The sequence below is a fragment of the Notamacropus eugenii genome, chromosome 6 (genome assembly GCF_028372415.1).
Source record: "Notamacropus eugenii isolate mMacEug1 chromosome 6, mMacEug1.pri_v2, whole genome shotgun sequence".
Classification (NCBI taxonomy): Eukaryota; Metazoa; Chordata; class Mammalia; order Diprotodontia; family Macropodidae; genus Notamacropus; species Notamacropus eugenii.
This window is the reverse complement of record NC_092877.1, coordinates 215,071,348-215,096,568: the sequence shown is the minus strand read 5'-3', so window position 1 is coordinate 215,096,568 and position 25,221 is coordinate 215,071,348. Positions and strand designations below refer to the sequence as shown.

The 25,221-nt window shown below is 36.8% G+C and overlaps 1 protein-coding gene across 2 annotated transcripts; it reads left to right on the top strand.

The window, feature by feature from the left end:
• The first annotated feature begins 837 nt into the window (after positions 1 to 837).
• Positions 838 to 23,377, top strand: ABHD13 (abhydrolase domain containing 13). Of its 2 annotated transcripts, XM_072621992.1 has the most exons (3): positions 838 to 1,831; positions 18,251 to 19,284; positions 22,565 to 23,377. In XM_072621992.1, the coding sequence occupies exons 1-3, from the start codon at positions 1,474 to 1,476 to the stop codon at positions 22,583 to 22,585; spliced, it is 1,413 nt and encodes a 470-aa protein (XP_072478093.1). In that variant the 5' UTR covers positions 838 to 1,473; the 3' UTR covers positions 22,586 to 23,377. The 2 variants fall into 2 exon arrangements, with proteins under 2 accessions (XP_072478093.1, XP_072478095.1); XM_072621994.1 differs by lacking the exon at positions 22,565 to 23,377 and having other exon boundaries at positions 18,251 to 19,426.
• The last annotated feature ends 1,844 nt before the right edge of the window (positions 23,378 to 25,221 follow it).

Genomic DNA, 25,221 nt, shown 5'->3' with positions numbered 1-25,221 from the left:
CACATATACCATATACACTGCACTACCTAAATGGGTATATATTATATACACACATAGGATATACATATTTAAATATATATATATACAAATACATATTTATTTAAGTAGATAAATAAATATAATAAGGGTGCTCCAGTTGACATAAAAAAACAAGGGTGGACTGAGCCCTAACAACTAGGGAGATCAGAGACAGCTTCCTGTATGAGATAATATCTGATAATTTAAAATGGTGAAACTGCTCATGGCCAGCAAGAGAAAAAATTCTGAACAAGAAGTTGAGATGTAGATTGTAGTCTAAATTTTAACAGCTGTACCCACGGTGCAAGTCACTTTCCTTTTGTGAGGCTCAGCTTCCTCAGTTTTTGTAAAACAAGGAAGTTAGAATGCCTTTAAGATTCCTCCCACCTCTAAAATTCTATATCTTACTTAAGATTTTTTAATTTAGTTTTAAAATAGGACATGCCTCAGACTGTATGTAAAATTTTACTGTATTGTACCTGGGGGAAAGAGCTTTCCTCCTTAATTAAGTTGAAAAGACTCATAGAATGGCAGAGCTGGAAGAGAAACCTTTGGAATAATTTAGCATAATAACCTTATCCTTACTACATGAAGCCAAGAAAGGTTAAATGGCTGTCCCAAGCCACAATTAGTGCCAGAATTAGGACAAGAACGAAGGTGTTTCCAGAATCCAGTTAGTTTTTTGGCCAGCCCTCATTCACTCAAATCAAAGTAATCTGCAAGTCAGGTCATCATCTTGACGTCATGGTCCTCTTCGAGAACGCAGGACAAACATAACAACTACCTGTTTTTTGGTAGTAAATAGTCTTAACCTCAAGCCTTCTAGGTTTCTTTTTAATAAAAATAGCTTTAGAAACCATAAAGGGCTACACAAACATGAGTCGTTATCTCCTGCTTCCCCATCTCAGCCTATTTCAATTCATTTTCTTCTGCCAAACTAAATTCTCTACTGGCTCCCAATCCGGAGTTCAATCACTTTTTTTCTTTTTTACAAACTAAATGAAGCTACTTAAAATCCTTTATCGCCCCCCGCCCCCAAACCTAGACATCTCTCTCAATTCTCCGAATGAAGGAAAACCTGTTTTAACACATCCTATAGGTAGCTCTTACTCGGTTACGTCTCAAAATAAAACAGAACTTTTATGGGGCAGCCCACACGATTTAGGCGTCGGGGAGATAAGCCTGCGGAGGATGACGGGCTGGTCCCCGGGGCTGCCTAGAGCGCTCGCACCCAGTGCAGCCTGACCGCAGCCGGGTAACCTCGGTCCTTGCGCGCGAGCTCCCAGGTCCGTGTATGACGTCACAGGCGAACACGGCGCAGCCCAAATCTCCCAGGCTTCTATCGCCTCTCATCCCACAAGCTTTATTTCCTCGGCGGCCACCGTTGGAATCCCGGAACCAGGGACGGGAGGCCCGCCCCAAACCCCGCCTCCCCGGGCGCCGACGCCACTGCGCATGCCCAGGTGCGCAGCCAGGTACTGGATTGAGGGGAAGTGGCTGCGGGAGGCTGCGGCTGCTGCGGTTCCTGACGCGGCGGGGGGGCGGAGGAGAAGGCGGAGGAGTCGGGAGCGTGAGAGCGCGGGACGACATTTGGCGGTGACACACGCAGCGTGGGCCGGAAGTGGAAGTGGCTGGAGCGCCGCCGTAGGAGCTCCGGAGGAGGTGGCGGCGGTGGCGGCAGCGGAGCGGGGCGAGGAGGCGGAGGCGGAGGAGGAGGAGGATGAAGAAGGACGGAAGAAGCGGCGGCCGGGGCTGTTGCGCGCTTCCCGCTACGGCGCTTCCTGCTGCCTGCGCGGCCGAGGAGCGTATCTGAGTGAGTGAGCGTCCCCGGGGGCGGGCGGGGCGCCTGGGGCCCGGCTCCGCTGCCCTCCAGGCGGACCCCGGGCTTGGCCGCGGCCCCGGAGGGAAGTGGCCCGCAACAGGTGGTGGCCCCGAGCGAAGCGTGGTCGGCGGCCCCGGGTCGGAGCCGGCCGAGAGGCCCCGGGGAGTGAAGAGCGCCCGCCCGCCTCCTCCCCCGCTGCCGGGGGGAGCGGGGTGCTCGGCTCGGGTGCCTTTGCTGGGAAGCCGTGGGTGGCGGGGAGGAGAGCCTCGCTCACGGGGACCGTGCGCCCGGCTGTCTGGCTGTCTGTCTGTCAGCCCGCAGCCCAGGAGCTCAAAAGCCCTTTTTTGGAGATTGTTGTCAGAAAGCGCGTTGGACGGTGTTGCCCTTCGCTTGGCACTTGTAACCTGGCATCCCTAAACACTCTAGACTGAATTGCTGCTGCGCTCCCGTGCCCAAAACTTAAATGCTCGTTGAGTTCCTCCCGGTCACCTAGAAGTCTAACTCCCCAAAAACAGTGAGGTAGGGAAAAAAAAAAGACAGTACATTTTTTTGTCGTGGTATGAATGACGTTTTCTTAAAAATTTCAGTGGACTGGGAGAACATAGTCATTTTGAGTCATGTAAAAATGTATCAAACGTTTTAATAGAAAAATTCCATAAGAAAAAAAAATTTGAGAAAGTCTAGGGGTAACTTTTTCAGCTTTCAAAATAAACCATGCTACCACATAACATACTACTTGCATATATAGAGCATATTACTTGCCATTTGTTTCATATTTCATTCAAGGAGATTTTATTGCTAAAGTAGCAGTAGGATCGTCTTTGTTCTTGAATCATTTTGTGTTAAAAAAAAAAAAACTGATGGAAGCTGCAGATACAAACGAAAGTTAAAAAAAAAAAAACTGTACCTGCTCTCTAAGACCTTACATTCTAGACTCATTCTATGGGAGGGGGGGAGTGTGAGGGGGGGAGACAACATGTAAACAACTATTTCCTTATCCCATATATTTAAATTGTAAGTGGAGGTAATCTCAGAGGGAAGATACTAGCAGTAGCAGGAAAGGCCTCTTAAAGAAGGTAGGATTTGATGGAAAAGAAACCAGGCAAGGTAGTTTGATATGCTTCTGGAGGATAGTGTTCTGCTAGAAGTAGCTTTGAAAGGGAAAGATCATTGATTCTCAAATTTAGAAACCTGGGTTCAAGTTCCATGCCTGACTTATTTGTGTAACTTCAAGCAAGTCACTTACACCTCCCCCTCTCCCCCCAAACAAAACAAAACCTCTTTCACAAGTTTTACTTGTGAAAAAACGATCAGGTTGGAGGAATGACCCCTGACTTTTTTTTGACTCTAATAATTGTAAGCTTTCATGAATTGGTTTCATTAGGAACTACCCATGGAGATTAGGAGTTCTTAACCTTGTCTTGGGTGTCGTGGACCTCTTTGGCAGTCTGGTGAAATCTTTGCACCCCTTTTCCAAATAATATTTTTAAATGCATAAAATAAGATACGTAGAATTATGAAGGAAACCAATTATATTTAAATAAAATACATTCTCTGCCCAATACAATCTACAAGCAGTCTGTACGGACTCTTCTATATTTGTATGTAGGTTGTTTTTGTTGTTTTTTTCTCTTATCTCTCTAATAGTTCCTTCTCTTTTCTTTTTTTTCTTCTTGCACTTTTTAATGTTTATATTTCCTTTAGGATCTGTCCTGAAACATCCCCCTTCCTTTTTTTTTTTTTTTTTGGTCTTTATACTCTTCTTTGGCAAATTCATTCACTTAGATGGATTCATTTACCTTTACACAAATGATTCCAAAATCTCCATCCCTGACCTCTTACTGAAATACCAGCTCTGCATTTCCAACTCTTCACTAGATCTTTAATAAGGAGTAGTTAGTAGCACTTGAAGGTTTGAAAAGTGCTTTGTGTATACTATATCGTTGATCCTCACAATAGCTCTGGAAGGTAGGTGGTGCTATTGTTATCCCCATTTTAAAGGTGAGGAAACTTGAGACTGGCAGAGGTGAAGTGACTTGTTAAAGTCACAGTTAAATAAGAGTATGAGGTTGGATTCCACATAGATGGACTACGAGGACCTGAGATTCAAATTGTCATAAACTGCGTTAACCTTTCCTTCATACATTTCTGTCCATGGCACTGTTTAGTCAATCAGAGACCTAGCATGTAGCATAGTACTAGCAGGCTCCTACTATGTTTCAGGCATTATGCTAAGCACTAGAGAAACAAAGAAAGGCAAAAAGTAGCCTTTGCTGTTAAGCAACACACATTCTAATAGGGGAGACAGCATGGAAACAACTGTGTACAAACAAGATATATGCATGATATGTTGGGAAAGGCTTCTTGTAGAAGTTGGGATTGTATCTGAGACTTGAAAAACCCCAAGGGAAGCTAGGAGGAAGAGATGAGGAGAGTGGGAGTTCCAGCCATGGAAAACAGCCATTGAAAATGCCAGTGTTGGGAGATAGAGTGTGGTGTGCAAGGAACAGAAAGGAGACAGGTGTCATGGGATTGAAGAGTTTATGGAGAAGGGGGAGTAAGATATAGAAGACTGGAAAGGTAAGATGAGACCAGGTTATGAAATAAGACCTTTAAGTGCCCAATGAGAGGATTTTATATTTGATCCTAGAGGTGATAACCTCTGGAGGTTATTTGAATAGGAAATCTGACACGGTCAGATTTATGCTTTGGGGAGATTAATTTGACAGCTTAGTGGAAGGTGGATTTTAGTGGATTTAGTGGAGGGAGATCAACCAGCAAGTTACTGAAACAGTTCAAGCCTGATGTGATAAGGACCTGCACTGTGGTGGCCATTGTATCAGAGAAATGTTAGAAAGGTAAAAAGGATAGGAATTAACTTATTGGAAATGGGGAATAAATGAGAATGAGGAGTCAAGGGTGACACCTCTATTGTGATTCTGTAGGACTAGAGGATGGTGGAACCCTTGACAGTAATAAGGAAGGTAGGAAGAAAGGAGGGCTTGGGGTCAGGGGGAGAAGTTGAGTTTAAAACCTCTAAAAGGGGGCTGAAGATGCAAGACTGGAGGTCAGGAGAGAAGTTAGGGCTGGACAAGTAGATCTGAGAGTCACCTGAGATAATAATTGAAACCATGGGAACTTATGAGGTCACCAAGTGAAAAACTATAGAAGAAAGGGAGAAATAGCTCAAGGCAAAGCTTTGGGGACTCCCACTCTTAGTGGGTGTGATGCAGATGAAGGTCCAACCAGGGAGAAAGCGACGGAGCCATCTTACAGGTACTGGGAGAACCAGGAGAGAGCAGTAAAGAGAATGGAATACCAAGGAGATGAGGATCATTGATAGTGTCAGAGGTTGTCGAGGTTGAGAAAAGTCCATTAGATTTAGCATTTAAGATATCATTGGTAACTGCATATGGCAATTTCAGTTAAATGATGTTGGAAGTCAGGCTGCAAAGAGTTTAAGAAGACAAGTAGCGCTTCCATTGTATGCAGTGTTCAACCACATTTGAAATAGTGTTGTCATAAAATGCGGGAAACATTTTTAAAATGTCTCTTAGGATCTAGTCTCTGTGCTAGGTACCAGGGGTACAGACACAACGTGAAAAAGTTCTTGCCCTTAAATAGTGTATGTAAGTTTTTCTGTGGGGCTATACACAGATAAGTACATATGGAAGAAAGTTCATCAGTGAGAGAGCACCAGCAATTGGGGAAAGATCATGGAAGGCTAAACTTTGCTGTAGGTAAGCTAGGAAATTCTGTGGAGTGAAACTGAAAAAGTGGTATATTATAGACATGAGGAGATACAACCTGTCTGAAGGGACCAGGCATAGGTAGAAGGTGGAGTTACTCCACCTAGTAAGCTATTTTAGCTGGGATATTGAGTGCATAGAGTTTGTGAGCAGGAATAATGGGAAATTAAATCAGGGCAAGTTGGGGGAATCCAGATTATGGAGGACTTTAAGAAAGCTGAAGAGTTTGTATTTTTTCTTAAAGGTAAGAAGGCACTACTAAAGATTTAAGTTTTAGCTTATATGCCACCTTCTCTATGAATATTTCCCTATCTCTCCACTCCCTGCCCCCCATTTGGTTTATAGTGATCCATTCTCCCTTAAATCTCTTATCACTAGCTTTGTATCTTCCTTATGCAATTATGATGTCTCATTTCATAATAAAATATCTATTGAATGTTAGATCCTGGCCTTCATGAAGGCAGGAAAGAATGCTGGGTTTTTGGGGACTGGGGTGGGAGATGTGAGGCAGAAGGGGTTAAATGAAAAATGAAAAACACTTTGCCTTCAAGGAGCTTACATTTTAACTGAAGTTATCTGATCTTCTAATTAATTTTTTCCAGGCAGATTATGGTTGTTTTTTTCCATGACATCATCTTTCAGTTTAGGGGTAATTTTATTCAAGCATGTAGCTAAGACCATTAAAATGATATAAACTAAATTAGCTAAGTATAATCCTTGTGTAGTTAATTAGTGATGGTTTTTTCATGTCTTGTTAGGTTCCACACCTTAACAAGAGAATATACCTTATATTTAGGCCAGTCATTTCTAAGTGTTTCTGAATTTATTCAATTATACTATAACTATGTATAATAAACAAGTTATGTGATAGTTACACATGCATGTATATATATATATTACTATAGTATATATGCATATATACAAATGTGTACTGTGTGTGTGTATGAATATATAGATATTTGGTAAAGGGAAAGCAATAAACATTTATATGGCTTCCATTATGTGCCAGGCACTGTGCTAGGTACTATAATATTAACAACAACATTAAGAATACTAATAACAGCTAACTTTATATATTACTATGTCATAGGCATTGTGCTAAGCTCTTCACAAATGTTATCTCTTTTGGTCCTCACAACAACCTTGTGAGACAGGTACTAATATTCCCTCAGTTTTACAGTTGAGGAAACAGACAAATAGAAGTTGTGACTTGTCCAGGGTCACACATCTAGCAAGTATCTGTCTTCCAGATTTCAGATCCAGCATTCTATCCATCGTGCCACCAGTTGCCTCATATGTTTATTTGTATTTTGACTTAAAGATTTTATTACAAGGAGGAAAGAGGCGATATATATATTTGCGTATACACTGTATATATGTGTATACATATACATAATAGAAACATATGCATGTTTATGCTAATTTACCATTCAGCAGAATTTTTGGAGACACCTATGAGCTGATGAGGAGTAGCCAGGTGGCACAGTGGATCTAGCCTCAGACACTTACTAGCTGTTTGACTCTGGCCAGTCACTTAAGCCTGTTTGCCTTAGTTTCCTCATTTGTAAAATGAGCTGGAGAAAGAAATGGCAAACCACTCCAGTATTTTTGCCAAGAAAACCCCAAATGGGGTCACGAAAAATCTGACTCAACAACAACAACAAAGTTTATGACATACGTAGAAAGAAGGCATTTGCTTGGACAAGGTATTTTTCCCCTCACCTCTTGTCTGGATCTACCTAGCATATCTTTGGATCATAAATATGGAATTTGAATGGTTGTGTCGGCCGGACAAAACTGAGGCACAGCTAGGTGAAGTGATTCGCACAAGGTGGCATAGCTGGGATTTGGACAGAGCTCCTCTGACTCCCAGTTAAGTGCACTTTCCACTGTAGCACACCCCTGAGGTGGCCCCAGGCTGTTTGAGTTACACAGTGTTTGCCCCCAGGTACAGCCTTTCTTTTAGCTTTGCTTCTTCGGTGGTAATCAGAGTCAATCAGTAAACAATTATTAAGAACCTGTGCTGGGGACACAAAGTGAAAAAGCAGAGAGAACCTTAGAAGCAGCTCTCACTTTACATATGAGAAAACTGAGGCTCTCAAAAGTCAAGTTATATGTTCAGGGTCACACAGCTAGTAGGTATCAGAGGCAAAATTTGAACCCAGATGTTACTAACTCTAAAGTCCACTCTCTTGTGCCATGTTGTCCTAAAGCAGCTTATATTTTGTGGAGAAATTAAAGGGTATGAATACAACATATGCATATATTAGTATATACAAAGTAAATTTGTTTATGAGGAAAAGTTTGTGTGAAATCCTTTAGGAAGCAAGTTGGTACAGAGGAAGGAGCACTAAATGTGGAGGTTGTGCTCCAAGGATGGCCTTGAGTTTCAGTTCTTACTCTTAACACTCTATCTGGCTCTCTTGGTTAAATTTTTGCCGAGTATCTTAACCTCCTTAGGTCTCAGTGTCCTCACTTGTACAATAAAATGATTAGACTAGAGAATCTTCTAGGTCCTTTCTAGCTCTGGATCGCTCCTATGATCCAGAAGGTGGTGGTTGGGTTAAGTCTCAAAGCATACTAGGGATTCTGAGAGGAGGAGGTGAGGGGACTTGCATGTTCCAGGAAGGAACATTCCATTCTCTGCATGGAAAGGGAATGGTAAGTGGACAGTCATGTATGATAGTGAATAATAAGACATTTACTGACTGGACTATGTATGGTTTTTGAAGGGGAGTCAATGTAATAAGGTTGAAAAGGTAGATTGAGGCCAGGTTGTGAAGGTATTTCATTTCAGTGCAAGGCAGGGGAGGTTTATTTGCTTCCAGAGAGTGACTGAATGGGAAAATGACATGATCAGACCTTTGCTTTAAGAAAATTGCTCTGACAGGTGTGTGAAGGTTAGATTAAAATGGTGAGAGACTTGAGGTATGAAGAACAGTTAGCATATTTCATTAGTCCATTCTAGTGATGTTGAGAGCCGAGGGTAGAGAAAGGGGACAGCTGTGAGATCAGTGCTCTGAAAGTGGAAACAAGATTTGGCAACTGAAGGGATGGTAAAGGGCACAAGGATAACTCTGAGGTTCGTGTGCTTGGATAACTGGAAAGGAGAGTGATGCCATCAACACTAATAAGGAATCTTGAGAGGTGTTTTTTGAAATAAAGATGATGAGTTCTGAAAGATATTCTCTTTTTTATTACCTGATTCTCTTCTCTATTTCCACTTAAAAGAACAACATGCAGTTGAATGCAACGCTGAGAAGATTTTGATTTCACAGTTACCCTATCTTTTGTTCCCAGTCTTGCCTGGCTTCCTCAGCAAAACATTTTTTTTCTTTTTAAACTCCTTCACTATTCAGAAATTTTTTTCATGTTCTGTGTTTCTAACTCTCCTGTAACTAAATTCTCTTTTTCTCAAGAGAGGCAACATACTACTGTAGTGCAGTGGTGTCAAACTCAAATAGAAATGGTGGCTGCTAATCTGTACATAAGATCCCTTTAGGCAACATATTAGTTTTAAAATGTAATATCAGCTGTTTATTTATTTGTATTTGGGAGCTACATGCACAGGTCTGTGTTTGCCACTCCATGCTGTAGTGCATAGAGAGTGAACCTCAGAGCCGCAAAACTAAGGTTCAAGCCTCACTTCTGACCCCTACTGGCTCTGTGACTGTAGGAATGTCATTTAACCTCTCTAGGAATCTTTCTGAGACTGAATTGCAGCAAATAGACCAACCTGTATAGGTGAAGGAGCTTCCTTGTCCTAGATTTCACCTGTTGTTGGTTAGTCGTTCAGTTGTGTCCAACTCTTCGTGACCTTATTTTCTTGGCAAAGATACTGGAGTGGTTTGCCATTTCCTTCTCCAGCTTATTTTCCAGATGAGGAAATTGAGCCAAACAGGGTTAAGTAACTTGCTCAGAGTCACACAGCTAATAAGTGTCTGAGGTCAGATTTGAATTTAGGTCTTCCTGATTCTAGATCCAGCACTCTATCCACTTAGCCACCTAGGTACCTAAAAAGTGTCATCAAACAACCTTACACAGTAATAATAGTTTGTGTTCTATTAGTACTTTGCATTGTTCAGTCGTGCCTGACTCTTTGTGATCCTCTGGACTAAAAGAGTGGTTTGCTATTTCCTTCTCCAGTGGATTAAGGCAAATAGAATTAAAGTGACTTGCCCAGGGTCACACAGCTAGTAAGTCTCTGAGATCAGATTCAAAATCAAGTCTTCCTGACTCTAAGGCCAACTCTCTCTATCTGCTCTACCACCTGCCGGTATACTCTCATATCCATTTAAAAATACTATTTTTATTACATTTTATTCTTTTTAATTGTTACTATTTTAATAATACTCTTTTCATTAGAAACTTAAGAGTGTTTCATCTACATTACTGGATAAATAGATTTTTGTATCTTTATCTAGGAACTTAACTGTGTTTAATAACATTGTATCTGTGGGAAACTGTTCTGCATTCTATGCAACTGATATAAAGCAAATCCTTTACACAGTCTATTTAGCCATGGAACAATTAAGTAATGTGTGTAAGATGCTTAAGAAAGTACCTCAACTATAGTATTATAGTTTTTCATTTTTCCTCATCATTGTTGCCCTGGTTTTGGCCATAAAAATGTGTTTATTATTCAGCAAGCAGTTATTAAGAACGCATATTAAAGGCTCTGTTCTAGTCATGGGTTTAGGGGAGGGAATAAAAAAAGGCAAAAAATTAAAAATAGGCACTTAACGTTCCACTAACTTTTGTTTAAATATGATTTTTATATTAGATTATAGTTGACTTATTTTATATAACATGTACCATTCTCTTTGGGTTTAGGATCTGATAACTGTAAACTGAGCATTTTCAGATTTTTTTTCACAAGAACATTTCAGTAGAAATTTCCTTGGATAACAAGTTGCCATTTAACTTGTTGATAGCCAGTGACTATTCATTCGCTCCACATGATTATTTAATACATACTTTTTCCTTTGATTTTCTTACGTGAGATTAATAGAAAAATATGTAATGCATTCTATCTCCAACTTATTTATGACACACATCTGTGTCTCCATTTCAGATGCCCAGATGGCATGATTTCTCAGATTTTCAGTCCTTGCTGAAAAAAAAATATTTGGATGTTGGGAGCATGTTGAATCTCAATCTTAATTTAATTGAAGTGTGATAGGAGAGAGAAGCATCTGGAACTGTGATTGAATAGTGGTACTTTCTTACCACCCTCACTGTCATCTTGAATACCTATGCTTAAGGTTTTTAATGTTATAAACATAATCTTGATTTCATTTTCCAAAGGGAAATATGATGTTATAGGTGAGAAGTATAGTATAAACCAAAAGAAATGTCATTGAAGTGTAGAATCAAAAAATACATTTCTGCTTGTTAATGTGGGGTACATTCATTCTATTAAGTGCTCTGTCTTCTTGATCAGTAACTTTCACTGGAGTTTTCTAAAGCTGTATTGTGATTGTTCATTTATTGTTCTTATGGATTGTTAAGCAGTCCATTGAACTTTTAACAGCTATTCCTAAAATTGTCAACTCTCTTGTGTTGAAGTATTGGATGCCAGTGAATATTAGTAACAAAAGATATATCTGTCCTTTCAGTCATATTTTCTGTTAATTTTTTTCATCTTCAGTGCCTAACTTCATATATATTTCCATTAATCTGTGGTAGTATAGAGCACATTACTTGTTGTAAAGATATATTTTGTTAATAGTTCTGCTGTTATAGACAAAACTAAGATTCATGTTTTAACTAGCTTAATGTAAATTTTTGTAAGTTAAGTTTGAAGTTACATAAGTAGAAAACGTTTTAAACTTTTCCTTTCAACCAGTCTATATTTATATTGCCTTTACAGAGATGAACAGCACATTGACCACTAGGTGGCGTCAGAAGGCTTAGTTGGGTGACTAGATAGGTTATTTCCTGGCTCCAGGTGTTGGTGCAGTCTGTCATTTGTTACCTGTGCCTCTTTGACATTGTCAGTTGCCTTCAGAGCTCAGCTTAGATGCCGTCTTTCCTGATTTCTCCCTCCTCCTCCTTACTTTATAGTTATTTTGTATATACTTGTATGGGCATATATCCTTGAGGACAGAGCGATGGTTTCTTCTGGTCCTCTGCATCCCTGTTACCTCATCGTAGTTACTTAATAAGTATTTGATTTTCCTAGGTAAAATGGAGATGATTGTTTTTGCTCTACTTCAAAAGGTTATTATAATGATTAGCTGGTATAATACATACATATCTGTATGTAAATATAGAGCTATGTATGTATTTATATGAAATAGGTCAATTTCATTACGGTAAAAAGGGTACTGGCTATAGAATTGGAGGACCTGGGTTAGAATCCTGGCTTTGCCACTTTCTTCCCGAGACCCTGGGAAAATCATTTAATCACTCTGGGCTTCAGTTTCTTTATCTATAAAATGAAGAACTTGGACTAGATGACCGCTCAGTTCTCTTCAGCTCTCAATCTATGATCTTGTGCTTTGTGACTTAATAAAATATTACATAAATGTACAGCATTTAAGGGTTGGACTACATCATCTTTAAGGTTCTTAATTATGTGATTTTATATGATTTTTAAAAATTTAATTAAATTTTTAAATTAAGCAATTTTATTATTGTTTAAAGAAATATTTTATTATTGTTTGAAGAAATAAAGAAATACAACACAGTTTGTCTGGCAGATCATGCCCTGATGTTTTATTGTATCCACTGGCCATTGCCAAATACTGTACATTGGATATACAGAAGTACATACATCCTAATAGTGGGTACTGTGAAGAGATATAGTTAAGGGTAGAAATATGACCCCTGACTTTAATTGATTTTATATATTTAAAAATTTTTTTAATTTTGCACTTTAAATACAAAATGAGAAAAGAAAAAAAAAGCATTGCCATGCATACAGCAGCCCATAAAAGAAGATTCAGTATAAAAAAAATAATTTTTCATTTCAAGAAAACTTACAATGATAAATACTACACATTGTTTTCAAAGATTACCCAACATTGCTTCCTTGTTGATTTTCTTTTGCTCTATGCTGTGCACTTATTGCTTTATTTTTTCTCCCCCCCGCTACAGTTAAGCGTGGATACATACATATATACACACATGCATGCATATACATACACACACATATATATGTGAACTTCCCAAGAAGGAGGGCTTAACATGCTAAACTGAATGCAGGTTATATATACATCCTGGGCCTGGACCACAATTTTTAGATCTTGAGTTACTGTTCCTGTGTGTCTTGTGGGAACATTATTGTTGCAGATCTTTGGTGTCATGACTACTCTATAGGGTAGAGAACCAGAATTCTGTGACGGGAATCATAGGAGTGTACTACCTGTCAGTGATAAGAAACAGGGATTATGAATATGTGATGGATGACCCTGGGAAATAAGGGGAGCTAAATCCCTCAGTGAACACCTGGTGCTGGTCCAAGCAATACAGTTTTCCAGAGGGTGATATCATCCTGAGTGCAAAGGGTTATTGTTATGCCAAGCTTAGGAAATAGCCGGCTTGCTGGGTCTTAGCTCTGGGAAACAGGGTATCTCCAAAAATTTTTGACATTTCCTCCTTTTTGGCCAAAGGGAGGGTGTCTGAAAGAGCTCTTACCCTTATGGCCAATAAAGGAGAGGCAGGTATATCCCATGAGATATTACCCTGGGGCGTTAATACTTGAATGTCAGTGAGAAAATGCCAACACTTTCTTGAATCAGGGCCTTGGTGGTTGGGTACATTAATAAAAGGAAAGATTAAAAAAGACAGTAGACTTGTCCAGAATCTTGGGACAGCTGCCTCATCTGGATATTAACTGCTTCTGGGTCCCTCCACTCAGGAGCAGGTGATCCAGGTTTAAACAGTGCAGTAAAGTTTTTGTCACAATTCTCATAATTGCATAATTACATTGTCAGGTACAGATCAGCTTACTTAGAGGAATTACAGTGGACTAGTTCTGAGAAGGGAGATTTACATGTCACCAAGGTAACAAAGAAAATTTAAACATTAATATCAAGTACTTTCTAACAGGGGTGCAAACTAACAGAACACTCTCTTAGCTGGTGGGGAAAGAGCCAAAACAGAGCAGGCACGAACAGTTGCTTAGGGGGACAAATTGTACAGAAAGAATAGTCCCAGATATTTCATGTAGTTATCTGGTCCCTAGATATCTTTTCTTGGACTATATGCTTTATTCTCAGGACAACTCTAAAGGGGCTTCAGTGGTTCCAAATTTAGAAGTTCCTAGATAATTCTGTGACTTAATTCAATTTACTACAGTCACTTCAGTTTGGTTCTCCAAAAGAATTTCACTTTATCTCTCATTCACTGTTCCTGTCCTTACCTAAATCCTGTACCTGATATAAGAATTTTTTGAAAATTTATGAGGGTCTAACTGAAAATGAACTCTCTTGCCCTTTAAGGTTATTAGACAGACACAAAATGGAAAAAGAATTTAACTTTCTGTGCCATTATCACTGCATTTTTTTGTGTAAAATCCAGTTAATTCTTAACAAATTCTTAATCCAATTTTGAGAACTTATTACCAAAATATATTACTAAACTTTGAGAACCAGCCATATACATCTGCATGTAGTTCTTAGAGAAGACAGCTTAATCCTGTTGCTTTTCTCAAAATTTACTATTCTAATTAATATCTAATTAATTATCAGGGAAGGCTTTCTGGAGAAAGAGTCATTTAAGTAGGAGCTTTAAGAATAGGGAAAAGGTCAGGTTACAGTGAAACCTGGGAAGTTTAGGTCTGAATCAAAGGTGGACATAATGTTCCAGGTACAGTAACTGATTCAGTTTGACTAAAACAAAAATTTGTGTGTTGGTAGCACAAGACAAGATAGATTGCAAGTTGATTATACAGAGTCTTGAATGTGAAAAATGTTGACTTTTGTTTTTAATAGAATTTTTTTAGCACTTGTGTAATGTAATCAGAACTGTGCATTACAAAAGTCAATCTGCCAGTAGATAGGTTGCATAGTATACTAGGAGTCTGTTCAGAACACTATTGAAAGAGTCTAGATGAGTGATAAATGAGGCCTGAATGTTATTGATAGCAGTAGAAATGGAGATGAAGGAACATCTTCAAAAAAGAGTTCAGAGGTAGGCTATTTGTTCATAAAAGGAAAAGAAGTAGTCACAAATGACTTGTGATTATGTGTATTAGGCAGTGAAGAGAATGTTTGCCTTTGACAAAGGGAAATCAGGAAATGGAATAGGTTTCTGGGAGATGATGATTTCACTTTGAGACTTCTTGGATGACCTAGAGGTATTAATGGAAGACCAGAATGGAGAAAGTAGGTGTAAGGACAAGCAAAGTAGAATCTTTTGTTGTTTTTGTTTTGGTATAATCAAGAAGTATAATGACTCTCTTTGATCCTCCCCATTTAGATTTGTGAGGCCAAGGATCCTGGAAGGGTGGAGTGTGATGACAACCAAATTAGGATCTTTTGCTCTTTTTGTTTTAGTGAAAGTGCCTCTGATTCAACAATGTGATTAAAGAAGATCTTTACCACACATTGACGGGGTTTGATTTGGGGAGTTGTTTTGTAGGAGGGTCCCAAGTACCTTTTGTTTTTTCTGTTGAGGCACTAGGTCAGAGGGTTATGTCCTCTGGCTCCAAAAAGTGTATAAATACCCTGAGGGTCAGGTTTTAACTTTGTAACTGAGAAGGTTTTAGTGCCAGAGAAGGACTCTGGGTTTTCAAAGCCAGGAGGCTGCTTAGTGGCTTCCCAGAGTCTGATCTGGCACACAAACCTTCTTCCAAAAACTAAGCCCTAAAGTAAAACTGCACCTCAGAGTCATTGTACACTTTTTAAAGCCAGAGGGCATCACATCTCTTGAGAACCATTGCCTCATTAACAAAGGTGTGGGCCTTCCTACAAGTCTCCCCAGGTCCAACATTGGGTGGGAAAGATCCTCCCTAATCACATTATTCAGAGACATCATACTACTTGACATAAACAAAAACTGCAAAGATCCTACTTTGTTTGCCCTCACAGGGTCTTATTTCCCATCACTCTTAGAAATAGCCAGGGAGGGATCAGTTCAGTTCTCTTACCCTTACCTCCTTATTATTTCCAGTAGGATTTATCCAAACCAAGACATTTGATATACTCTTCCCTGTTATACATGTTCTAAGTTAGTTTTACTCTGTATAAGAAACTACCTTCTCTACAGATCATAACAAATACAGTAGGATTTTGATGTTAGATTTTCAAATTAGAAGTTATTTGACTTTAAGTACTCTTTCACAATTGCCTTCATTTCCTTTACTTTGTAAAAATATTATATACTCTAAACCTAATCTGATTATTCTTTCTTTCTCCTATCCTTTTAGACTTGAGGTTTATTTTAAAATTGTAAAATAAGTCAGAATATTTGTCATATCATATCTGTCAGTTCTTGTCCAATTTGTACTTTAGGCAGAGTAATTTTAGAATAAAGAATCATTTATTGCTTCTTTATAAATTGAATATACCAATGCAGATATTTGCTTGTGCTCTTTAAAAAAGAAATCACTTTAAAACAACCAGGTATGCATTCCAATGAGATTTTTGTAATTTTTACAGTGTCGGCCCTTGCCAATTATTAATATTAGCAATGATTACTGAAGGGTTTATTTATTTATTTAAAATTTCTGGACTGAAACTTTTTTAGTATAATGTTATTTAGTGTTATATAAGTTTAAGTGAGCCAGCTTCATCATGAGTATAAACTTTTTCTGAACTTCATTTAATATTTTCTAATGTACGTTTCTTTTGTTAAATACAGTCTACATTTGGGTTTAACAGATTTGCTCATTGTAGTAAGGCATGCTACAGCTTGGTGGCAGTGTTGGTTCCTGGGATATGGGTAAAGACTAATATTTTTAATGTAAAACTCAAAATTTTGGAAAAGAAACTTTATATAAATATTTGATTATTAGTCCCATAGTGAAAAAATATCTGTGAGGCTTTTAAAAAAAATTCTAAACCTCATATTTATCGCTTGTATGCTGTTTTTATATATACTATTACTTTTTACATCTTAAACATATATTGTTATACTAAAATATGCTCCTTCATGTATACTATTACTCTTTACATCTTAAAAGTCTGTTCTTGTATTTTTACCATATGAGAGCAGTATGTAAGACTAAATAGTCATTGTTGTGTAGAGAACAGAATAGAACTTAAAAGAGTCAAGAAGACCTATGATTCTGACACTTACTGTATGACCCTGAACAAGTCAATTAACTTCCCTAAGTCTCTTCTGTAAAATAAAGGTGTTGTACTAAGTGACCTTGAAAATCCAGGTCTAAATTTATAATCTTATGATACTAAATGAGGAAAATAAAAATACTGTTGGGAGGGTCTAAAAATGAATAGTAGTACCACAAGATTCTAAGTTTTCTTTTACTGTGAAATGGAATTTGTAGTATGAAAGTAAGTTAAGACAAATGTATTTTAAAAATACCGTATTTACATTTCAGTATGATTCTGAGCCTTTTGGGGTGGTTTTGTTCTCTTAATATCTTTGTATCTGTATTGATTTTTTCACATTTTTAGTAGTTTTTCTTCAGTATTTTTATTTTATTTTTTGTTACTTTTCATTATTAATCAAATGATATCTATATATTTATTGTTGGTATGATATAAATCACTGTTAGCTATAGTAGTGTGAAACAAAAAAAACAGTTTGTGTGAAAGGTGAATATAAATCATAAGATGTTGAATTTCCCTTGCCTTTTAAGAAAAATGTTTTTCAATTTATCAAGATTTTTTTTTTCAGTTTTATCACTTTTTAGTTCATTTGTAAGGGAAAAAATTGCCTCCAAATATCAAGAAATATTGTTTTTGAAGGCCTCTTAAAAAAGAGATTTATTGAATTGAGTTGTTAGGCCTTAAGCAGCGAAGAGAACTTCATTTTTTCATGATTTTTTTCTAATTTTAATCGTAATTTTCTTATATAAAATAGAAATTATTTATATTATGAGTTCATAGGTGTTAATAGAAAAGTAGTACTGCTTTTACCCTTGGCTTCCACTGTAAAAGTAAACCTGGCTTCATAAGTTGGTACATTTTACAAATGTGAGAATAAGGGGGTTATAAACCAGATAATGTGTTGTGTGGGCTAGAGTATAGTCAGGTTACAGAGTCTAAAAATTGATCAAGTAAAGTAGATAATTAAAAGCTGCAAGAAGTAGATTATGTTGGGAACCAATTTATTATAACAACATCTCACTTTTTAAATAGAGTTCTCTTGGTTTTAGTATTTCTTTTTTTCTAATGTACATTAATCTCTTAAGTGATCCCTGAGGTGAACTTAAAGGAAACTGTGCCCTGAATAAGTTTTGGGTAACTATATTTGTAACTGTCTTAATCTGATATTCTAGTGACTGAAATGCAATTTTTAAGAAGTTCTTAATTGTAAATCTCCATAAAATTCCTTTTGCTTTAGATCTTTTTTGGATTAATGCCTATCTACATATTAACCTAAAATTTAATATTCTTATATATATATATATATATATATATATATATATATATCATAAAAAGGGTGATTGGAAGTTTTTTTTTGTTTAGTAAATAAAATACTTTGTTGAATTTTTGGTTATATGTATATATCTTCTTTCTTTTTTTAGGATACATATGGAATAATAGTTCAAGGAGACCTACAATGGAAAAGTCATGGATGTTGTGGACCTTTGTTGAAAGATGGCTGTTAGCCTTAGCTTCCTGGTCTTGGGCCCTCTGTCGTATTTCTCTTTTACCTTTAATAGTGACTTTCCATCTGTATGGTGGCATCACCTTACTTGTGTTAATATTTGTATCAATAGCAGGTATTCTATATAAATTCCAGGATGTATTGCTTTATTTTCCAGAACAGCCATCATCATCCCGCCTTTATGTCCCTATGCCCACTGGCATTCCACATGAAAACATTTTCATCAGAACCAAAGATGGAGTGCTTCTCAACCTTATTTTGCTGAGATACACTGGAGATGATTCAACATATTCCCCAACTATCATTTATTTTCATGGAAATGCAGGCAATATTGGTCACAGGTTACCAAATGCTTTGCTTATGCTGGTTAACCTGAAAGTTAACCTTTTACTTGTTGATTATAGAGGCTATGGAAAAAGTGAAGGCGAAGCAAATGAAGAAGGACTCTACTTAGATTCTGAAGCTGTACTGGACTACGTGATGACCAGACCTGACCTTGATAAAACAAAAATTTTTCTTTTTGGCCGTTCCTTGGGGGGAGCAGTGGCCATTCACTTAGCTTCTGAAAATTCTCATAGGATTTCAGCCATCATGGTAGAGAACACATTTCTAAGCATACCACATATGGCCACTACTTTATTTTCTTTCTTTCCAATGCGATATCTTCCTTTGTGGTGCTACAAAAATAAATTCCTGTCCTACAGAAAAATCTCTCAGTGCAGAATGCCTTCTCTTTTCATCTCTGGGCTCTCAGACCAGTTAATTCCACCAGTAATGATGAAGCAGCTTTATGAACTTTCCCCGTCTCGGACTAAGAGATTAGCAATTTTTCCTGATGGAACTCATAATGACACATGGCAGTGCCAGGGTTATTTCACTGCACTTGAACAGTTCATCAAAGAAGTTATAAAAAGTCACTCCCCTGAAGAAATGGCAAAGACTTCATCTAATGTAACAATTATATAATATTCTTTTTCTGGTTAATGCACTGTATCTTTATTTGTGCATAGTGATAAAGAATGTTAATTTTTAAATGTGTATTATGTCTGTACTTGCCTAAAGAGTAAAATTAAACTTTGAAAGGTCTTTAATACTTCTCTGTGATGATCCAGATAGTTTTTACATTTGAAAAACTGTCATTATTAGAATCGTTTCATACATTTTCATCAAACCTTTCAATATGGATATGTATCCATATTTTATTATGCCAGTATAATGGAGACTATTCAAAAGTTCCTGGTTACAGCTGTGGTAATAGTCCATAACCTATGCTATTCTTATACTTTGCGAGGGACGATAGGGAGATGGGAAGCAAAAGTTGATATCAAGACATTTTTCTATATTCACTTTAGGAAATATTGGGACAATCATGATTAGCAAACTGTTCTGTAGCTGCATATTTCACTTCAAGAATTAATACAAAATGCATGATACGATTTTATTCCCCAAATTATGCAATTCAGCATTTTTAATGTAAATAGCACCAGTAGTATACTAGTGTATACTATAATCTGGGTTATGTCTATTTTTATGTGAACATTTTATTATATATTTGTCAAAAGGATAAACCATAAGGCCTATGTGCAGGGTGCCATTGACTTAGCTGCTGCGAGTGCTGAGGTCTTTTTCCCCCTTTAGTCATAAGTAGAAGCCCCTTATCCAAATGTGATCATAGTATTTTTGTTGGGTGCAACCAAAATCCTTGGCATGTAAAAATAGATATTTAGGATTTTACTGCAGTTTTGGTTGATTGTGTTTATCTAAATTTTTAAACATTTATAGTCATTTTGGTGGCAAGAGAATTTTAGCTTATGTAAATATTAACGGTCTGTAGCTAGACTAATAGCAGCCATAACAGATTTCAACTTTTTAAAATTTAAAGAACTGTCTTTGCAAGTACTTCTCATTATGTGATTGTATATGTTATATGGAAGAGTTAATCTTTAACCCTTATTTGAATTTTAAGTCCCAATATCCATGTAAACCCCAAACCAAAGCCAGGACTGTCAGCTCAGTGGATTTACCAGAAAAAAAAAAGAAAGAAAACATCATGTTCTTTGGTTTCCTGCTTCATCTGGTAATAAAGAGAACAGCGTCTACATCAAATGGTAGATTTTATAGGAAATATTTTATTTCTGTAGAATTGGAGGGCAGAGAATTTCCTGACTTTGCCATAAAGCATATTTTCTCACAATAAGTATTTTTTTTAAGGTTTCTAGGCTATACTATTTAGTAGGCTTAAATGGAAGTAGTATTTAGATATGTTTGCAGAAATATTTTCCCTTTGATTCTTGGAGTATACCATAATGCTACCTTACCAAAAATGTAGCAGATGAGCCATAGATACGGTAAGTTGTTTTTAGTAATGTTTGACAGTTATATGTAAATGTGGTTTGTACATATTACCAGCTTTTCAGTACAATTTTTTTTTAAACATGGTTCTCATTAAGTTCGTACCTTTTCAATTTGCATTCCTTGACTTAATAAAAGCAGCCATAGTGTAAAGATTCAGTAAATCAGTAATAATTTTGGCCTTATTGTTCTGTGAAGTTTGGACCAGAAATATTTTTCACAAATCACATTTTTATAGTACTATTCACTTCACCATTAAAGATATAAAGTTATTGAGAGTTATTAGGAGTACTTTTTTTTTTTTACATAACTGAATGGAGAAAAATGCTCTTATAAGAGAAGCTCCCTGGTTTTAGAAAATAATCTGTATGAATAAATTTTCCACCATAAAAATTTACATAGTATCATATTCACGTGCTCCAATAAGTTTCATATTTTTAATGTCACTCAAAAGAATACATACATTTTCATCAAGCTCTAACATTATTACATAAGTTGATTCTAGAAAACTATGAACAAGAAGTGATGTCCAGATTTATACACCAACACTTAATTGTAAACACTGTGTAGGAATTTTGTGTTGAAAACAAAGCTTTTTCATTTATGGTAAATGTTATTCCTCTCCTCTTCCCAACTTTTTGTTAGATCATAAAAATTGCTAAAAAAACAATTTTTTAAGGGTGCTAGTATATTGTGTCCTCTGTCTTTTGGAGGAAAAGCGCCTCTGACTTCCGTGATGTACTGAGCAATTTGTGTATGGAGTCTGCTGTGTCTTTCTTTACTAGGTATTTGGGAAGGCCTCCTCTAGTCAGATGGTGGGGGGGACGGGAAACAGTCTTTAGTAGTACATCCGAGGACTATGAAAGTCATGGCAACCTGTTTTCAAACATATTTCAATTTGTGTGGCCAAAATTGATCATCTGGTCATGACGGAATTAATAAATTCACTTTTTCTTTTTCAGACCATCTGTCAGAAACAATAGAAATGCATGTATACGTTTTCTGATTTAATTATGTAATAGTTGGCCATAAGAATGTTCTCCCATAGAAACTTAAATTTAGTAAGCAGTTGTTATTTGGGGAGAAATTACCCTGAAATATAGCAAAATCCCATTTTTATGGATCATGTCAAGATAAGGATATTCCATTAAGAATTATAAGAAGAAACCAAATTTGCAATTGTACTCAGACAAAACACTGCAACAGTGGAAATTATGTCACACCTGAGGACATGGGAGACACATACCTAGAAAGGGAAATCTAAATAGACTTCATCATGTTGGATGCAATAAAATGAGTTTGATAAGAAACTTGACCAGCACACAATAGAAATTCATGCAGTTAAAGCACTTTTGAAATGCATAAAGGTCCTTGAGGCACTCGTTGATGCTGTCACACCCTGGGCAACAAGTGGTTTTGAAATTATGTTGTTTTTACTGTTGCTTAAAAAATCGGGGATGGAACTTGGATTTTAATATCTAGAGAAGTTTAACTTGTTTTCAGTGGATATTTTGGGCACTTGATAATCAGATATTCATATATTTTCCAGCTTTAGTTTTATGCATCTCTCTGCTATTTACTAGTTCCTTTACTGTGTTCTGGCTTGCTAGAACTGGCTTATATTCAGTTCATTTGGCTGTTGTTCTATTTAATATTTACTTGTCAATACCTTTGGTCAATAGCAGTGGAGGGAATAGATTTATTTTGTGGTTTACAAGAATTAAGGCCATAACCAATTTTATGTAAATCTTTATCTTGTAAAATCTGTCAAACAAAATTATATTTTGTAGTACTATTTTGAATTGCATTCCACTCCAGTTGGATGTGAATTTGGGATAAGATCATAAGCATGTCTCTCAGAAATCACTTTTTTTTCTAGGTCATGAATGGAGACTACTAATAAGGATTCTACGACACCCTCGTTATTTTTGGCATCTTTTATGAAATTTTGAAAAAAATGCAAATAGTGCTTTCAGATTATCCAGTTAAATTGAGCTATCTTCCTTCATATCACTCAGGTAAAGTTACAAAATGACATAGCACAAGCATCTATTTATAAATCTCCCAGTTAAAAGGGTAGTCAGTGAAATGCACTTCTGTTTGTTTATATATAATATATGCACATCAGCATCTCTTGGCTAATCAAAAATGTCATACATTCATTCATATGATGAAATTAATGCAAACTGTCATCTTACCCATGAATCAGTCCATCTTGGCCAAGTGACACAAATACCTCCATTTATATTTCATATTTTTAGAACTATGTATACTTTAAAATAGACACTTTACAAAAGTGCCATATATAAATACGCATTTAATAGGAAAGAGTGGTATGTGATGTTGAAAATGATTTATAATGCTAGCAGAATTCCCGTCAGTACAGTGTATACTGAAAATTAAATTCTATACGTAAAGTAAATTCAGGATGTAAAAAAAATGGTATTCTGAATTCATAATGTAAGTCATATATTTTTTCATTTCCTAGCCATTCTTATTTGAAATAGTGGTGTAATGCATTTTATAAATTAAATTTAAACATTGCAGTATATTTATGTGCTAACCATGGCAGTCTTAAACATTTACATTTTGATTTTTTACAATAAATTTATTTTAAAAAACACTTTCTATTTTTCTGTACTGACATATGCAATAAATTGATACATTAAAAGTTTGAGTAATGTCTAAAAAATCTGTAGTTGGTTGTTTTCATTTCCTGCTAATGCATTTTAAATTCCATACTAAGTCATGTCTTGAGTTAATGATAAAAAAAAAAAGTTTCAAGTTTATCAAAACAATTTAGCATTCTGTTCTGGCATTATAATGTTTTAATCTAGAAGTTAGTTAAATGATAGTAATAGGAGAAAACCTTGAAGCATTTTCAGTATTTGAGAAGAGTGAACCTGGGATTGGAATATTGTAAATATGTTGACAAATTGACTAACAGCTTTTTAAAAATATTTTCTAAGAATTCCTTCTTGTTCACTTAATTATGCTTATGAAAGGAATCATTAAATTTGTTTTTTAATGTACAGTAATTCATCAAGCCTTTGGGGTTTTATCCCAACTCTCCCTAGTAGAGACATTTGCTGTGGACAGGCCAAATTAGGTACTTACTGGGCAATGGAAGCCCTGAAAATGCTAGAGGGTAAAGAAATCCCCAGACAGATAGTAGTTAGCTGGCCTAGAATGATTTCTGTTACTTCCCTGCAGCAAGACTACATTTATTTCTAAGTTGAAGCTCATTTAGTGCCACACCTGAGATAACTTGGCCTTTCATTGTTAGAGGGCAATTAATCCATCCCTACCATTTATCCTTTTTCCTAGAGGACTTGCCTCAGAATTCCTAAAGCTGCAAAAACCTCTTTGTGCAGTTTTAGGATATTCTTGGATGAATGTAGATAAAGAATTCTCATGTTCTAATTAGAGTTGACAATCTTGAAGGAGATACTACAAGTACATCAAAAAAGTCATACAAAATGCCCTAATAATATAAAAGGATGATAGAGATTTGAGATTGAGTGGAGGATAGAAAGCATTTTAGGTATAGAAAATGAGCCAAATACAGTAAAAAATGAGTAAAGCATGGGATGCATTTGTATGGTTTCAAATAATCCAGTTTAGTTGGGAAGTAGAATAGTATGAAGTCAATCTATAAGGTAGATTGTGGAGAGCTTCACTGGGTAATGTGATGAGCACATATTCAAGATTTTTAAGTAGTGGAATCACATGAAAGTACTTGTGTACCAGGAAGATCCATAAATTGAATTGAGAAGGGAAAAAGACTAGAAATAGGGAAGTCTTAATAGACCATTCTTTAGTCCAAGTGGTAGATATGGCATTGATTCAAAGTGGTGGCATTGGGAATGATGAGTAGATGGAGGTTAAAGGTATTGGCAGGACTTGGAAACTTATTTCAGGACAGAGCATGACATGAGTCATCATGTTCCCAGCACTGTGCTAAACACTGGGGATGCCAAGAAAGACAAGACAGCCCCTGCTCTCAAGGAACTTACAGTGGAATGGAGGAGACAACATGGCCAGCAACTATGTACAATCAAGATATATCTAGATAATAGGTCTTCATGGTACCTGTAATAAATTGGAGAGGTCAGTATACAGAAAGTACTGTATCAGCTGTAAGTTGCACCAGGAAAAGCTTCTTGTAGAAAGTAGGGTTTTCTGGAACTTGAAGAAAGCCAGGGAATTGGAGGCAGAAAATGAAGAGAGAGAACTCTAGGAATGGATAGAAGCCAGTGAAGAATGTATTTTAAGTTGAAAGATACTTGTGCTACGAACAGTGAAGAGTCCCGTGTCCGGATCACAAACTAAGGGAAATGTATGTGTATGAGGTTAGGGAGTGGGGTGAGGATGAGAGGTGTAAGATGTAAGAATGAAAATGTAGGAAGGGGCCAAGTTATGGAGGGCTTTAAAAGCCAAGGAATATTTTATATCATCCTGAAGTCAATCGGGAGCCTCTGGAGTTGATTGAATTGGTAAGAGGGAGTGGCGACGGTGCACTTCAGCAAGATCATT

Coding starts and splice junctions, on each gene's coding strand:
- ABHD13 (XM_072621992.1), top strand. CDS start 1,474: ATGCCCAGGTGCGCAGCCAGGTACTGGATTGAGGGGAAGTGGCTGCGG. Junction 1,832..18,250: donor CGGCCGAGGAGCGTATCTGA/GTGAGTGAGCGT, acceptor TTCTTTTTTTAG/GATACATATGGAATAATAGT. Junction 19,285..22,564: donor TGGCAAAGACTTCATCTAAT/GTAACAATTATA, acceptor TTTTTTTTCTAG/GTCATGAATGGAGACTACTA.